The 16,531-nt window shown below is 49.3% G+C and overlaps 1 protein-coding gene across 4 annotated transcripts; it reads right to left on the reverse strand.

The window, feature by feature from the left end:
- Nucleotides 1–4,934: 4,934 nt before the first annotated feature.
- On the reverse strand, nt 4,935–14,256 carry THNSL2 (threonine synthase like 2). 4 transcript variants are annotated; one of them, XM_068679592.1, is made up of 10 exons: nt 14,113–14,256; nt 13,586–13,672; nt 11,765–11,992; nt 10,881–11,075; nt 10,462–10,614; nt 9,699–9,929; nt 8,681–8,829; nt 6,394–6,519; nt 5,555–5,706; nt 4,935–5,420 (listed from the first exon to the last, which is right to left on the reverse strand). In XM_068679592.1, exons 3-10 carry the CDS (start codon nt 11,985–11,987, stop codon nt 5,153–5,155), a joined length of 1,497 nt encoding a protein of 498 aa, XP_068535693.1. In that variant the 5' UTR covers nt 11,988–11,992; nt 13,586–13,672; nt 14,113–14,256; the 3' UTR covers nt 4,935–5,152. The 4 variants fall into 4 exon arrangements, with proteins under 4 accessions (XP_068535693.1, XP_068535692.1, XP_068535694.1 ...); XM_068679591.1 differs by having other exon boundaries at nt 14,081–14,251; XM_068679593.1 differs by lacking the exons at nt 13,586–13,672; nt 14,113–14,256 and adding an exon at nt 12,621–12,776.
- Between the last annotated feature and the right edge of the window lie 2,275 nt (nt 14,257–16,531).

Here is a 16,531-nt window from a genome sequence, read left to right on the forward strand (position 1 = left end):
ACGAGGTGCTGCTTTTGCTGGATGCGGTGTTGTAAAGGTTTCTAAGATTTCCAAAATTCCTAAACAACCTGCTTTGCTTCCTTTCCCAAAGATTAAACATAATTTTAGCTCTTTTGACTAAAAATGAGTAATTGGGACTTAAAAATAGATTGGAAGGGGGAGGGAGAAAGGGAAGGCTCAGATTATTTTTTTTATTTTATTTTCTGATCAAAACCAGCTTATTTTTGGTGGAAAAAAAATATTTTATCAGAACCCAAACAAATCCAAATTCCTTTTCAATTAAATATGTAATTTCTAAATGCAAGCTAGCTTTTTTTTTTTCTCCTTTCATTTTTTTTCTCTCTCCTTCCTTCCTAAAATGCAAATAATCAGGAAAAGTCCTCTCCTGAGCCCTGACTGTGTCCCCAGATCCTGTCCTGTGCCCTGTAAATGCCCATCTGATGGCATTAAAACCTCGGGGAAGACAAAGCTATGGGGCTGGGGACACAGAAAAGGACATGGCAAATTCAGCTCCATTCACCTGCAAAAGTGAGTCTTGGCACCCAAAAGGGCTGTGGTGGTTTTCTGGGAAGGATGGGAGCTGTCACCACCCCAAACTGGGGACACTTTTGCAGGCAGGCAGTGCGGCTGTCAGAGGTTACCTGCAGATTTGTTATACGGGCACTGCAGACCTCAGGTTATAAATGACAGAAATGCAGCCTCCTGTGTTTGCATCCACACAAAGACACACGTGCAGCTGCTGCATCTTCCACACTGTCAATGCTGCATTGAATTCTCTTCGGCATCCCTATTGATCCCCACGAAGCCTATTTGCCTCTAGGGGCAGCACTAACATCAGGTGGAGGTGCTGTTCAGCATCGTGGATGGCTTGAGAGCTTTATTTGGGGGTTGCCTTCTCTCCTGTCAGCATCTGACTTTTTAATTTGCTTTGCCAGAGAGTGTGTGTGTGCCGAGTTCCTCGCTGAGGCCAGGGAGGTGAGAGGGTTTCCCCAGCACCCCGAGCTGCGAGATCAATATTGACCACAGGAGGGGACTTACACCACTGCCTGCTCCTTCACAGCAAGGGTGAAAAAAATCTAGCGAGGGAGTAGGAGGGATGGACTCTTATCTCCAGATCTTCACATCAAGACGTTCACAAGCCAACAAGTTGCTGGGCTCGATGAACACGGCAGCGTGGTATTCAGCAGCCTGCCTCGCACCGGAGATCAAGCAAAGCCATCTCCTCCGCCTTTAAAATGTATGAAGCTGGAAAATCTTAAGGGCATATAAACTTACTTTGATTGCAGGGCTGGTATCTTGGAAGTCGCATTCCTTTAATTTCCTTTAGCTGGTTGCTTTCCCCGTGAAGGACAAGCACAGGGTGGTGAGTTTTCAGTGGAAACTGGTTTTGCCTCATTTTCCACTTCTCTCCTGCTACAAGGAAAGAAGTGCAGAGCTCCGGAGGCCTGCCTGCCTCTTTCTATGCAGACAGAAAGGGCTGGGTGTCTGTGTTTAATTACAGCCTGAAAGAACTGCATTTAAAAGACAACAGCAAGCTATTTAATTAATACTTATCATTAGCACACATAGGAATGCCTAGCAGCAAATTGCAACAACAAAGCAACCCTCTTTTTTTTTTTTTTCTTGCACTTGGGATAAATTAATTTAAGGGAAAAAAAAAAAGAGTAAACAAACCATTTGCACCAGATTCGAGATGACTTTTTACGGAGTGGGAGTACTGGTGTAGTAGCTATTACCCTAGGACAGCCGAGATCTTTAGGAGCAGGCCTTTCAATCTCCAGCTCTCCTGGCCAAGCAGCTTATCTCCATTTATCCATCTATCTATCTTTCTATCTCGGCATTTACACCGGGCTCATCCCCATGTCTGAGCGCCTACTTGTCTTCATACCTGTCCATAAATTACACAGCGCCCCCAGGGTATTATAAATAATAATTCAAACTCCCAAACCTTCAGAATGCTGGTTTAAAGAATTGGCTTCTCGTTCTCCGCACTGCGGGCTCCTCCCTCCAGCCCATAAAGGGAACGCTGGAGGAGGACGTGACGCCCCGTTCAGCTGAGGAAATGCCCCAAAATCAGCCCCGTGTGCGGGAGGAACAGGGCAGGTGCCCATGAGCTGGTGGATGGTGATGGACAGAGGCTGGGTTGCTCTGTTTGTGGGAAATATTATCACCATCCTCAGCCCTTTGTGGATTTGTATATGCTCCCTTGTTTTAGTGCGGCCAGCCCTGCAAACAGCCTGTTGTCCCATGTCCCTGTTTAATTAATAGCACTTTTAATAGCACTATTGATGATTGGAGAGACAAAACAACTCCATCCCAACACCCTACATCTCCATCCCAACACGCTACCTTTCCCCACGAGGTACTCAGGGTTTAGGAGCAGTTGTCCCAGCCATCTCCCTTCTGTGTCCCAGCCTCTGGAGATCATCCCTGGTGAGACTCTTAGCCCCCCTGGAGGATGACCTGTGGGCATCATCACCTCCTCGGACACACAGGTCAGCTCTGCTCAGGGTGTGGGACCTGAAACTGGTGTTTTTGCTGGAGATAAGGGTGAGGGGCTGAGGTACGAGTTGAATTGTTTCACAGGTCTGGCCTGGATTTGTGCACGGCTCTGGACGGCACAGAAATGATGTCTTGCCATGCCCAGAAGCACGTTGAGGAGCCCTCAGCACCTCTCAAGGATGGTGAGGAGGCACCACCAAGCCAGCACCATCCACTTTTCTGCAGTTATTCCCTGACACTCAACCAGAGACCGAGGAGGAGCAAAACCAGCTCTGAGCACTCATTTTGGGGCTGAAACAGGAGCAAAAGCCCCAGTATGGGAGCACCAAGTTCCCCGAGCAGCCCGTGGGACCTGCTGGGAGCTGTCCCCAACCTGTCCCCACGGCAGGACCATGTTGAGCAGCAGCGCATTGCCCTCTGCAGGGGTGCAGCATCCCTGCACACTGCGCCTTCCCCCTCTGTCCTCAAGAGGAACAGGCTTTCCCAGCCTCCAGAGCCCTAAGAGAGGTTTCACAGTGTCCTGCCCTCAAAACAGCTGGAACTGCACCCCTACCCTAAAGGATATTTAGGAATTAAGCCCCCTTCCACCTCCCACCCAGGACCAGGTCCCTAGCTGGATGCTTCAGGGATGGGAGAGGAGTGAGGGGACACGCTCGCCTCTCGCTGCTCCATTTCTGCTCCATTTCTGCTCATAAACACACCAGCTTTCGGTGGGATGCAAGCCCGGCCCCCCTCACCCCGTCCTCCCCGCAGCTCCTGGCCGGCCGGATTTGCAACCTTTCGCTTGGATGCGGAGCTGCCTGCAATTTCGGGCCTCTCCCCCCTCACGGGGTGTCTAAAGCTATGATTAAGAGCTAAATTACAGCCGGGCAGCCGGCCCTGTCCGAGAACCGCAAGATTTGGGGGAGGCGACTACTCAAGGCGGTGGAGTCCGACTAGAATAACGTGCAGCAGAAGGCAAGGAGCAACTGACCACAGGGTTTGAGCGGGATGGGGGGGTTCTCACCTTCACCACTGTCATTTATAGGGACTTGATGGCTTGGCCTGGAGGCTGTGCAGTGTTAGGAGCAAGGCTGATGCTGCGCTGTTGCTCAAACAAGAGGCATTCTGCTGTCCTTCTTGTGTTATCTTTAAATAAGCTGGTTCCTGCAGCAAAAAGAAAGGACCTCATTTTTGGGATGGGGGCAGCCTCGGTAGAGGTATGGTTCCCTTCCTTCCAGCAGGGTTTCACGGGGAAGGGAGCATCAGGCTGCACCAAGGGGCAGAGGAAAAGGCAGCCCGGGTGCCAGCACGGCAGCTTGCAGCCCAGGCAAGGCTCCCCGCACATTCTGCAAAACCCCACACTGATTCACTTCACAGCATTCACTTTTACCCCGCTAAATGCCACTAAACCTTCAAATTAACCCTCCCATTACAGGACCTCCTTTGATGTCAAAGGGGAATTTTTTTTTTTTTTTTTTTTTTTGATGGCAAAGGGGGATTTTTCCCCCCCGGTGTAATTATTCCCATCTTTTTTTTTTTTTCCTTTTTAGGCACACGAGATTCCTGCCAGATGCACGACTTGTGGAGGCAGCTCCCACACGAGGTATTTATATATTTATATGTGTACGATGGGAACGTGGTATTGAAAGCCCAGAAGTTTCAGTCTGAAGATAAGGGGAATTTCCCATTTCCTAGTTGTTTCAGTGGAAGTTGCCCGGGAACAACCTGCAGCAGGACTCGGACCCAAAGCTGCGAGATACAGCACCAAAAAGCAGCGCTGGTGGCTGACACCCCTAAAATAACCACGCCCAGGGACAACACCCACTACTTACTGCTATTATATGAAGTTTCCATGGTCAGTGATGACCCCTGAAAGCAGATCCACTCCAGCCCTGGGTTCATCTTATTCAAAGATTCAAGCATCTTATTCCCAAGGCCAGCACAGGGCTGCAGCTTCAAAACCTTTAAGTTTTTAAGCCTTTAAAATACATTTAGATGTAGAGCTTAGGGATATGGTTTAGTGGGGACTGTTAGTGTTAGGTCAGAGGTTGGACTCGATGATCTTGAGGTCTCTTCCAACCTAGAAATTCTGTGATTCTGTAACCCCACATTTTGTAGGGCCGATGGTCCCCCGAGTGCCCAGGAGGCTCCAGGGGATATCTCCCCTTGGAGATTGATGTAATTAATTGATGTAATGCCCACAGCTCACCTCCAGTTTTTACTGGAACAGAAAACATGTTTGTTACTTCCACCAAGTGGCTACTCAGGATAAAACCACGATGGCTCAGCAGTGACACCTGGCAATGCTCCTTCAGGTGGGTCTCGAACAAGATGTTCAGGGCCAGAGCCACCGAATAATGTTCAGGAAGGTGATGATTGTGGATAATTTTAAGGGAGCTTCCTGTGATGGCTGGTAATGATGGAACAAATAGGTTTCTTCGTCATTTCAATCAGCTTTCACGAATTTATAGGAAAAAGAGGGTATAATTACAGAGCTATTTTCTGAAAATTTTGTGAAATAGTCCACATAATTCAGTGCCAAAGTATGTTCTGTGAATAATTCATTGTACAGAGAGTGTAGGCTCCTCAGCCAGTGCAACACAGGAGCAAGAATTCCTGAGAATGGAGAATGAGCCCTGGGAGGCATCACCAGCCGCATCCCAAGAGCTCAGCCCTGCGTGACGACCTGCCCAGCACCTCCCTGCAGTCCTGGGGGAACAGACCCACCCCGCCGTGCCTCCCAGCGCCGCACCACAGCTGCAACACGCTCCCGGAGCACTCGTGCCCAGTCCTCCCCCCGCTGCAGGGCAGTGGAGCGGGTCTCCATCGCCATCAGGGCGGTGATTTCGGGAGGGAGCTGGGGAACCAGGCCCGCTCGCAGCACGGCATCCTGAAATTTGGCAGCGGAGGCTGACGCTAAGCAACACCGGGGCGTGCTGAAAAGGAAAGAGAAGGAAGAAAAGCTTTTGAAGCAAGACAGCCCCGAGCTGGAGGTACAGGAGGAACACATGGGGAAGATGTTCTCATCCCTAACACACTGGATTGTGGCTGTCCTTGTGCAAGTTCCTACCTGCTGGCACAGCTGTCCAGCTGCGAGTAGTGGTAGTGAGCAGCCACGGCTGTGTGGGGGCACAGCAGGCGCTGGTTCTCCTCCCAGCAGCGCCGCATGGCTCGCACGATGTCCTCGTCGGATGCCGAGCTTGAGCACAGAGTCTCGGAGAGCTGCAGGAAGGGAAACAAAGGTTTGCACCGGGCATCATCACCGCACGCACTTCCCTCAAGGGAGCCGATACCACAGGCACCCAGCAACGCAGGATTAGGGAGGCTGGAGGCTGCAATTGGGGTGGGGGTTCCCACAGGGAATAAAGAAAAGGGGTGGCTGCTGAAGGTGAGAGAGGGGCATTTTCCAGCACCGCCTTCCCCCTTTTTTTTTTAAATAATGTATTTTTACATTATTTATTATTATTATAAATACATAAATACAAAAATATAAATATAAATGTAATTGTGGACCCAGCAGACCCATTCCCCAACACCATGCTCACTTTGTGCCAGCACCCACTGCCCAGTCCACCACGGCCTGCCTCAATGCACAGCCAACACTGGCATTGGAGTGGCCAAAAGGAAGGGGTGGTGGCTTCATATCCTACCTGAAAGGTCACAGGTGTTTTTAATTAATTTTAAAAAGAAAATATTTCTTTTAAAAAGAAAAAAAATAAATAAAAACCACCTTTTTATTAACATCTCCATGCATGTGCACTGAAATAAAGCTCTTCCATCTTAACATCTTAACATCTACTTTAGCTTGGAAACTCTCCAACATGCCTTTTATAATTCTGAAAATGAGTCAAGAACGACTGACAACAGTAACTCTCCTTACACGCAGAGGCACGGGCACAGGGGACTGACCTTCCTGTGCAGATCCTCCGGCAGCTTCAGGCTTTTCGACGCGGTGAATTGTTCCATCAACGTTTTCACCAGGTGGCCATCACAGCCTGACAGCAGCCAAAGGATCCTCTCCACATTGCAAGGCTCCTGGAATGACAAAGACAGTATGTGAGCATGGAAACGTGTCCATCTGTCTTGGGGAGAGGAGCTGTGTGGGTTCTCCGATGTCTGATTAGGGTTGAGGTCCTATTGCTACCTTTTTCTTGGAGAAGGCTTGCGTCTTCTCCCTGGCCTTTGCATCCTCCCCCTGCACAGCTACGTCCCCAAGCCTTGTCTTTGGGAACTCGGTATCCTTCAGACCTCTGACCTGTCAGAGGAGTCTGGCAGTGACCATCAGATTAAAAAAATAATAATAATAATGAGGGGGACAACTAATAAACTGATGACAAGACCACATCTGTATGATCACCTTGAGGAAAGGAAGCTAATAACACACCACGCGTTCGAGAACCAGAAATATCCAGCTGTTCACTTCGTGTTGCAGATGCTGCTGTGAATCACGCAGCTCCTATGTGACTTAATGAGACACTCAGCTCCCTGCAGGGCTGCCCGATAACCTTTATGAACATGTAAGGCACATATAGGGCCTGACAGGTCTGTATGGCTATGTAGCAACTGGTGTTGCGACACGGCAGCAAAACTCAGTGCAAGGCCATTCAGGAGGGTCCCGAACAAATTTCGCTGCTCCGTCTCATTCCCACATGCTCAACAAGCACCAAGAAACATTCATCCAAGTGGTTTTGCTGAAACATTTTGTAGGAACAGACACATGGAACACCAGACCAGGTCCTCATCACGTTTCTGGGGTTGTTCCTATGTTGCAGTCAAGTGCTGGTTTTGGCTGAGTTCTTTGCACCTTTTAAGAGCTGACAGCACCGGTGACCTTCTGTCTCTCCATCCTGTCCTACCTTGCGAGTGATTAGGACTTACTCAGCCTTCCATGTCCTTATCTGGGTGGCTTAGGGCTCCATTCCTGTTCTTCATCTTCCCACCATTATCTCCCAGTGCCTTCAGCCTGTAATCTGCACTGCAGTCTGGGCGTAGCCTGCCCTTTGCTTTAGGCTGTCCCCTGGTTTGGGGCTGTCGTCTGCTTCCTGAGCTGGGTGTCCTGAGAAGGACGTGTCAGCACGCTAGGACTTCGATGACCTGCTACCCGGGGTGCCTCCAGCATCTTTCTCCTGCTGTCCCTTCTTCCCTCCTTCCTTCTGCTGTTCCCACATCCAGCATGAACTACCCCATGATGTGCTGAGCTATGGAAAGGTTTGAATGGATGCTTCAGACATGAGCTAACAATGACATCCCATGCAGCTTTGGAGAAGGGCAGGCAGAGGGACAGAGCTGTTTAGCTTTCTGGGGACCTCTGGACATCACCTCACCCAGCCACCTCCCCTTCCCACCCCAACATATGCCAAGAGAGGAGCCCAGCCACCCTTTGAGACCTGAGGAGCCTCACAAATTCATGCCTCAGGATGAAATTCAAGCTGTAGGCCACAATAGTCCAGAGACTGGGGCACAAGAACTTATTCTCTGCAAAGCATGGCAGTTCCTCCAGGCTCCCAGGTCCTCCCAGTGCATTTGAACAGCTTTTGGAAAATCCAAGTAGCTTAAGGCCACGGTGATAAAACACCAATTATTTCAGACCTTGGTCACTTGTTTGGAAGCCCATCCAATCCCTGTGGATCACAGGGTAGGTATGAAAGAGTATTTGCTGTTATTATTTGCTGGTATTTGCTTCCAGGCATTTGCTTTCTGTCCTTCCATGACTTCTCATTTCTGATGCCTTTGCCTGCTGGGACTTGTTCTGCTCTGCACAAATTGCAGACAGCTACAGAGGAGGAATTTCTTCTGGGCTACTCTACCTTCCTTCCTTCTTCTCCTGCTCTTGGTGGAGCCTTTCAGAAGCACCAACAAAACCCTTAGAGAAGTATAAATCCTGTCACGTTCCAAGCATCACGGAGTTTTTGAGAAGATTTCCCTCTTTCTAAGCTTACACGACGAACCCCTAGAAGCCCAGCATTGAATGAGTAAGATTATAAAGTCAAGCCCTGAAAAGTAAGGTGGTGTATCTCAGCTCAGCAGTCTGCAGCATAAAGGCTCAGCGTGAGTCACAGCTCTCAATGTATCACTGAGAGGCATTGCCAGTGGCAGAATTATGGTCTTATAAACCACACGTAACAAAGTACAAGGAAAAAATTATGAAAATATGTAATGTTCAGTATTTTCCCATTTGTACCAATTCATGATGTACCTGAATATCCATGGCTGGTGCTAACGTAGCCTTCACGTGCTCTGACGCTGAGAAATCTCCGTGCTGAACAGCCCTATGAATGATGTCGTTACTGTTAACCACAGCAACCAGTTGAATTGGAAGACCCATCTTCTGGGCAATACAGCCAGCTTTAAAAAAAAAAAAAAAGTGAAAAAATGCATGCATACTTCAAGAAATATCCAAAGGAGATTTAGCAAAGAAGTCACTTCATAAATTGATTGGGTATCTAGTTCAGAAGTAGCCACAAACAACAAACCCTCATAAACTCCCAAACACCTATCTTAAATGCTTTGGTAGAACCCCAGAATATAAAATCCTGGGACACAAAGCTCCTAACAAACCAGTCCAGGAAAATCTCCAGATTTGAAGATGGATGAGCAGAGGACTAAGAGGTCAGGCAGCTGCCATTCACGCAAGAGAGATGAAGTTGTGGGGTTCTTGCAGCTTATTAATGCTGCCTCAGAAGGGTGGCCTAGAAATACAGTGAATGCAGTTGAATGCATCAAATCCTTCACTGCTTTCCTAATACTGTGGTGCACCTATTTCAGAGTGGAGGCAATCAAGAACTCAAATTTAAAAGGCCAGATTATGCAATTAGGATTGGTTCTCTTGACTGTGCACTACCGTCTAAACCAGAGTAGGATCAGGCATGACTCCGCACCTTTGTTAAAGTCTTACTCAAGGAATAGGACCCACAGTATTTTCCCTCTTTTCTGGACCAAACACATTCTGCCCTCTTCTAACGTGCGCATCCTCAAGATAGCTATGTCACCATCAAGGGGTGGTTTGGGATTTTCTGCACCTTGCAAATCATCAGTGACACCTGAATGAGTAATAACCATACATGAGTAATAAATGTAAGGGCTTCTGAAGAAATCCTACCAGCGAGTGGGTGTTTTAATAAACAGCAATACCCAGCATTTGCAAAATGCTTTTAGTCCATAGGTCACAGAACACTCTCTCTCTTCCCTATCTAACCCATCTTTTTTCCCTTCACCTGTGATATTTCCTCCTCCTCCTGTTGGCACAACAATTTCCACCACTGGCAGCGGGGTGGTATCCAGGGACGGGGCACACTGGAAGTAAGCGTAGAAGTGGTGAGCAATCTGCACCATAATCCTTGACCAATTGACCGAATTCAAGCTCATCAGATTGTATTTTCTGGAAAAATCGACATCAGCAAACAGCTCCTTGATCACCTCATCGATTTGATCAGAGTTCCCATGAGCTGTCAAAAAGAGAAAGGAAAGATTACATCTACTGACATCAGCGCACCAGGCACAAAGTATTTCTGCTCAGAAATAAGACCAGAAGGCAAATTAGGAAGGCAAACGCTTGCATCTCCTGTGAGATGTCAAGGTGAGACGTGGCTGAATGAAAAAGATCATGGCACAGCTCAAACACTCCGTGGTGATACACAAGGAGGACACAGTTAGGGGTGTGAATCCCCCATGAAGGTGAAGGAAGGGATCACCTTTGATCCCTTTAGTTCCAAGAAATGGTGTTGAACCCAGTGCAGCTGAACACCAACTGACTGCATGGAGACAGCTCTAGTCTGAGGCGGGGAGAAAAGAAAGCCTTGAACCACTTGACCATCAAATTGGGAACATGTGCTAAGAGTTAGCCAGACATCTGGGCACAGTGACCACCATAGAAATGACCTGGCTGGCTGCAACTACAAAAACAGCAGCCCCCACAGACTGTCAGGGTCATGGTTTCAACACAGAAGGACCACAACATAGTTCAACAGTAATACCAACCAGCAAAGACATGGACGTTGTCTTCAATGACAGTGGTCATCTGAAGTTCCTGTATCTGTGTGCAGAGCCCTTTGGGCAGCAGAACAAAGATGTCCATGTTCTGCTGGCCCCTCACACTCTCGATGGCTGAGCTGCCTGTGTCCCCCGAAGTCCCTGTTTCAAAGCAGCAGAGAACCAAGACAAGCAAACATTGAGACATCCGTCAAATCTGCATCACCACACTTCAAGAAAAAGATGCAGAGATGCTCCATGAGATGGTTTTGGTTAGAGAAGCTTCCCTGGCATTGGCTGGAGATCGCTCACCAGCCACCCACGAGGCAGTACCACCCTGGGGCATCTATGTGGTGGGCCATGGGATGATGGCTCTCAAGGTAAAGACCTGCCCAGAAGTTCTACCCCCCACAAAGAGGAATACTCACCCACCAGAATAGTGATGTGCTTCTGTTTTTTCTCCAAGAAGTACTGCAAAAACTGTCCAGTGCAGGACAAGGACAGATCCTTAAAAGCATAAGTAACCCCATGCCAGAGCTCCAGAACATTCAGCCCATCTTTCAGCCTGGACATATGGACAACATCCTTGTGTCTGAATCTGCTGAAGGCCCTGTCAACCAGATCTAGAGGGAAAAGGATTAAAGAGGATGTCAGGCTAGGCAGAGAATTACTTTTTTTGACCAGTGGCTTCCTGCGTCTGTGTTCTTTATGCTCCTGGGAAGCTTTCTGCGAAGCCCAAGACTCTCAGTTGCTGAAGAGGTGACAGATATCCAACAAGTTACTCTTAGCTGTTAGGAGGAATATTGACGTGCGCTGTTGCCTTCAGTAGCTCTACAGTGAGTACCCCCAGGGGAAACCTGACACTATCAAAGCAAACTGTGTTAAAACATAAAATAAGGAAACCCAGATTTTATTACAGTGCACTGTTCAGACAGAGGTTGTAGGTGCCCTCTGGTGGAAGGGATGGCTTAAAAACATTACAAAGCATGGAGCAGCAGAAAACCCTGATGCGATATCAAGTCTGGAGCCAGCACAGCAGTTTCCCAGCAGTCAGCCGCGCCACAGCACCAGCTACTGCTGCTGCAATCACCACAGTCCCCATCAGCACATAGAGAACACCTTGTCCAGAAGGTAACAAGCCCCAGCAAGGCAATGGAAAGGAGGACAGAAAACAGATCAGGCAATGGTGCAGCCAGCTCCATCCTCTGGGGGCTGCAAGAGGATGGGGCTAATGCAGGTGGCAGCATCCAAACACCCCAAAATCCTCACACATATCCCTGCAAACAGCTCCCACCACACAGTTGAGGCTCACCGTTGAGCGTGCTCCGCGGGACCAGCTCGGGGGCGATGAAGAGGGAGCACAGCTCCTTCACCAGCTCGGGGTAGGAGAGGCGGCTCCAGCTCCGCAGGGTGGCCTCGTCCAGCAAAGGGATGCTCCGGGGCATGAAGAGGCCACCATCAGGAGCATATCCAGAGAAGAGGGCTCCCTCGAAGTCGACAGCCCTTGAGCCTCCCCTCGTGCTGACGTACTCCATGGGTGCTGTTGGGGGACACCACAGTCACTCTCAGGACTCCAGAGCAGCCACCCCACTAGGAACACCCAAGCAGACCCCCCAGATACCTCCCCTGGGGACACTCGCAGCTGTAGGGCGGTGTTGTGGGGTGTTTTATGGGTGGTGGAAGTGCTGCGTGGGGTTTGCACCCAGGTTGCTGCAAGGAGCCCTCTTGTCCAGCTCCCTCAACCACGTGCCCGCTGCTGCAGCAGGCACCACGCCCGCACCTGACGTCCCCTACAGGCCGTGCACAAGCTGGAGCTTTAAAATAAAAATAAGCAAATACGTATCTCTTTAAAAAAAGAGGAAACAGGGAGGGGAGTAAGAGGGAGAGAGAAAGCAGAGGAAAGGGGGGGTGGATTATGCACCTAGTGCAGCCTGTTTTTTTTCAAGGGGGTTAAAGCAAGGACAGGATTTAAGTCGATGCATGACAAGCACAGCAAACTTCCAGGATCCCTTTTTTTCTTTTTCATAAAGGTATCGGCAAGATTTGGGGCTCGGAGCCTGCAGGGCTTTCTGCCCCAGCACCTTGTGCAGAACCATTTCGTTCCTTCCACATTTCCCCTCCTTGCCAAAACAAACCGTCCCCCGACACACACACACATACACAATTACCCTTCAGAGCTGCCCCGCAGGAGCGGGTAGAGGGAAAAAATAAAAAATAAAAAAGCTTCCAGAGCTGGTAAACAACCAGCCTTTAACCCGGATCAGCTCGGCCACGGCTCCCTGGCCGTGAGGGGGCGGAGGCGGGAGCAGGGCCGGGAAATGGCGGCCCGGCACCGAGGGGAGGGTGGGGGCGCCATGGTTGTGAGGAAAAGCTCGGAGTTCAGCAGGACAAGCTCTGAGTTGGGTTTAAATTTAAGGTTAAATCTGCTGGAAGAAGGGTCAGAAAGCTCCACGAGTGGCTTCCCACTATGCAGTTCGCTCTGGGAGGCTGCGACGTGGAGCAGCTCCCTCCCTCCCTGGGGAAACTGAGGCAGGGAAGGGCTGCGCGTCCCTTTTCTTGATTTTGATTTTATTCCTTTGCCCAGTTCTCCACGGTTAGTGCCTGTGTAGGGCCATGCAGCATGCACAACTGGAGCAGGTGCCGGGACTCGAGCCCAGTAAGGCAAGGTGCAGAGGGTGCCTGGTAACCATGAGTCAGAAAGCTCCCAGGACAGCAAGGGACACGCTGCCTCCAAAATGCCAGAAACTGACCCAAAACGCATCACCTCCCCAACCAGCCTGGCAAGTAAAGCTACTCAGTGGGACGGAGCGATGCTGGTAGCCTCCAAATTCGCCACATCTCAGAAACCAGCCAGCAACAGATCCTTGAATTTATTATATAAACTATCACCCAACCTGCCCACACCTCCACCCCACAAGGGTTTCATGCTATGGGCTCCCAACCCCTTTTTCAGGGTCTGTCCCCATCTCAGGGCTGGAATAAATAGTTGGCAGGGCAGGACCTTGCTCTTCAGGGACAGCTCGGGCTTTAGCCAGTTGTGAAATCTCTCCAGGGCCATCCCTGGTGCTTCCCGGAGTCACCAAAAGCCCTGGGGTCACCCAAGGACCCTGTTTTTGGGACATGGGCCACTTACCTCAAGCTGGCCCTGACATGCAGGGCAAATCCCGCAGTGCCACAGCGGTGTCAGTAGATGTTCTCAGTCCTGTAAGTTTTTAATGCCCTGTGTATTTTCAGAAGGTAAGCGATCTATTAATACATGCTCCAGTTAGTTATTAATCCCTTGTTTACCAGCTCTGGAAGGGTTTTTTTTTGCTCCATTATGTTTCAGCAGCAGCTCACACACACATATGAAATAAATAAACAATGAATAGCATCTCTGGACAGGACAGCAAAATAATAGAAATTAAGAAAACACTGAGCTGCAGGATATGTGGTTTGCCTCTTCTGCCACGACAGCCTGCTGAATTTGGCATTCGTGCAGAGGTAGAGCACAGCTTGGGCAGAACAAGGAAAGGATCAAATCCCTAGAAAAACCCACACAAGCTGATAGTTTAATATTACCAAAGTAATTTAATATTTCCAACGTGTATATGATCACAAGTGACATGGTCCCACGGGGTCACCTCACCTCTCCCACCACTGGTGCCTCCAGGCATTTACCTCACATATACCTAAGACTTCCCATGTGTGAATTAGCTGCATGAGATTATTTCACTGCTTCATCTAAAAGTATTTTTTTTCAAGTGAAAAGCTTGCAATGTAGCACATACAGGACCCCCTGAAAAAAATATATAAATAATAATAATAATAATAAAAGAAACAGGATAGCTGCTGCTCCGTGCTTGCAAACAAATAGCCTCAAGGCTGCTGATGCAGCTTTTTCTATGCCCTGTGCCTGTCAGTGGTGATAGCTCTTGCTAACAAGGTCATGGGTTAATGCCGTGGTGGATGTCAGCATTTGCTACTGCTGCAGCTGGGGACGAGTTACCTACTGCTTATGTGGCAGCCAGAGGTGAGCACGAGGAGCACCTGGGCATTGCCATCTCTTAGGAGAGCTTTTCCCATGCTCTGCCCTGCAATCTCTGTGCTTTCATTTTTGAAATTATCATTTCCTTGTCAGAGGAAATGATAATTTCAGTAGCAGACCCAAGATCTGGAAGATGTAAGAGCCTTTGATTAACCTTTGATTAACGGCCCAGTGCCTCCGTGTTTCTGCTTGGATGTGCACTTCCACTTTGGACCTTGTGTATTCCTGAGGGGTTCATGGGTGCTCAGTTGCTCTTTGGACATGTCTATCAGAAATCAGCTGTGTTTGCAAACATGAGCTAGAGCTACTGTGTCATTTTTCCAGCTTTTTTTTTAACATTACATCAGTTTCCATCCCTCTAGATCGGACTTCCTCAGCCTCTCTGCCCACGAAAGGCATCCTGAAGTGTAGCAAGGAGCAAGGAAACAGAAAGGCATATACAGCAGTGAGATGCTGGGTTTGGGTGCTCTTTCTATACCTCCATCAAAGCATCCCCAGGCCCGGGAGAGCTGCAGACCCCAGGTTCGGCCAGAGCCACCGATGAATCCTGTTATCACTAGATGGCGGCAGCGCCTTGCATCCAGGGAGGAGATGCACAAACGCAGCCTTGCCCTGGTTGCACCCTCCCTCACACAACCTCACACAGGCTATTTCGCCTTCACTGCACTCAGGCACACACACTGTGCTCAGCCCCGATTTCAGACAGCAGCAAGAAACACGACTCCAAAAAGCCCTGTTTCGTAGAGCTGAGGAAGGGGAGGCACAGGAGATGTCCTGCTGGGTGGCCTGAGCGAATGCAACTTATCGCAGTTTTCAGTTGGATTTGATGATCTTAGAGGTCTTTTCTGTCCTAAATGATTCTATGGTGGGAAAGATGTTCTTCATCTTCACCCCATCTTCTCTCTGGGGGTCCTTGGGGGGTTATCACTTTGTCAAATACGATTCTATGCTCACCCTTCTTCCAGCACAGTCTTTCCTCCAGGGGTCTCTGCAGCCTACAGCCTGGCAGAAAATCAGAAAAGGGCACGTAGAAAGACCCCAACTCACAACCAGGACTAGAAGGTGCCACATTTAATCATAAAACACAAAGACAGCCTCAACGGCACAAAAATCCCTTTCTCTCCTAGTCCTGTCTCTGCCCGTGAGCTGGCTGATGTCTGCAAACTGTACACACACAAAAAAAAAGCTTTCAGATCTATAAACAGCCCAAGCGATGCAGGGCAGATCCAGCAAATGGCTGATAAGGATGTTTGAGGTTTTGCAATGCCATTTCCTACTGGAGCACATCCCTGTAAGGAAAAAATGTATAAGCCTGTCACTGGAGGTAGGTGAAGAAGCCGTGCATCCCCTCCCCTCTCAGGCACAGAAGTTTGAATTTTCACAGAGGAAACAGGGAGTTTTGGGGTAGAACCTGTAAGGTTTGGGCCAGAAATCAAAATATTTAATTTTTGCATTTCTCAGAGGTGGCGGGCCTGAACCTCACATATTGGTGAGGTTTGGGATCCATCTTCCCTCTTTCCAAATCCAGTATAAATTGTAGGCATCTCAGCTGGCATGGGGTAGGACTTCCACGTGGGCCACCCGTCCCTGCACACAACCTTGCGCACACACACACAGTTTTCCACCCCTACCCATGGTGATTTTGCAGTGCCAAGAGCAGCCAGCACGTCGGCCCTTTCTCCACGGCGAGGTGTGACTCTTTCCTGCTGCGAGGTGTTTCACAACGGGCCCAAGGGCATCTGTGTTGTGGTTTGGGTCTTAAGAGGTCAAAGTGCAGGACCCACTGGTAACGACGGAGCAGAAAGGGAGCGTGAGGATGGGATTGTGCAATGCTCACTCCTGGTGAGACACGGAAGACACTCTTGCCTTTCTCCAGGAGGTTGTGCAATCCGGTCCTGCTCTGCCAAAGGTTGCATTAAACAATTGGGCCAAAATTTATCTCCAGATCTGGAGTCACACAGGATGTGGGTTCTGGCACTGCCAACTGGGCAGGAAGAGAAACAAGGAAGAGGATGAGGAAGATGCTGCGGTAGTTGCACAGTTACAGCAGGT

This window comes from Anas acuta, chromosome 4, assembly GCF_963932015.1.
Source record: "Anas acuta chromosome 4, bAnaAcu1.1, whole genome shotgun sequence".
Classification (NCBI taxonomy): Eukaryota; Metazoa; Chordata; class Aves; order Anseriformes; family Anatidae; genus Anas; species Anas acuta.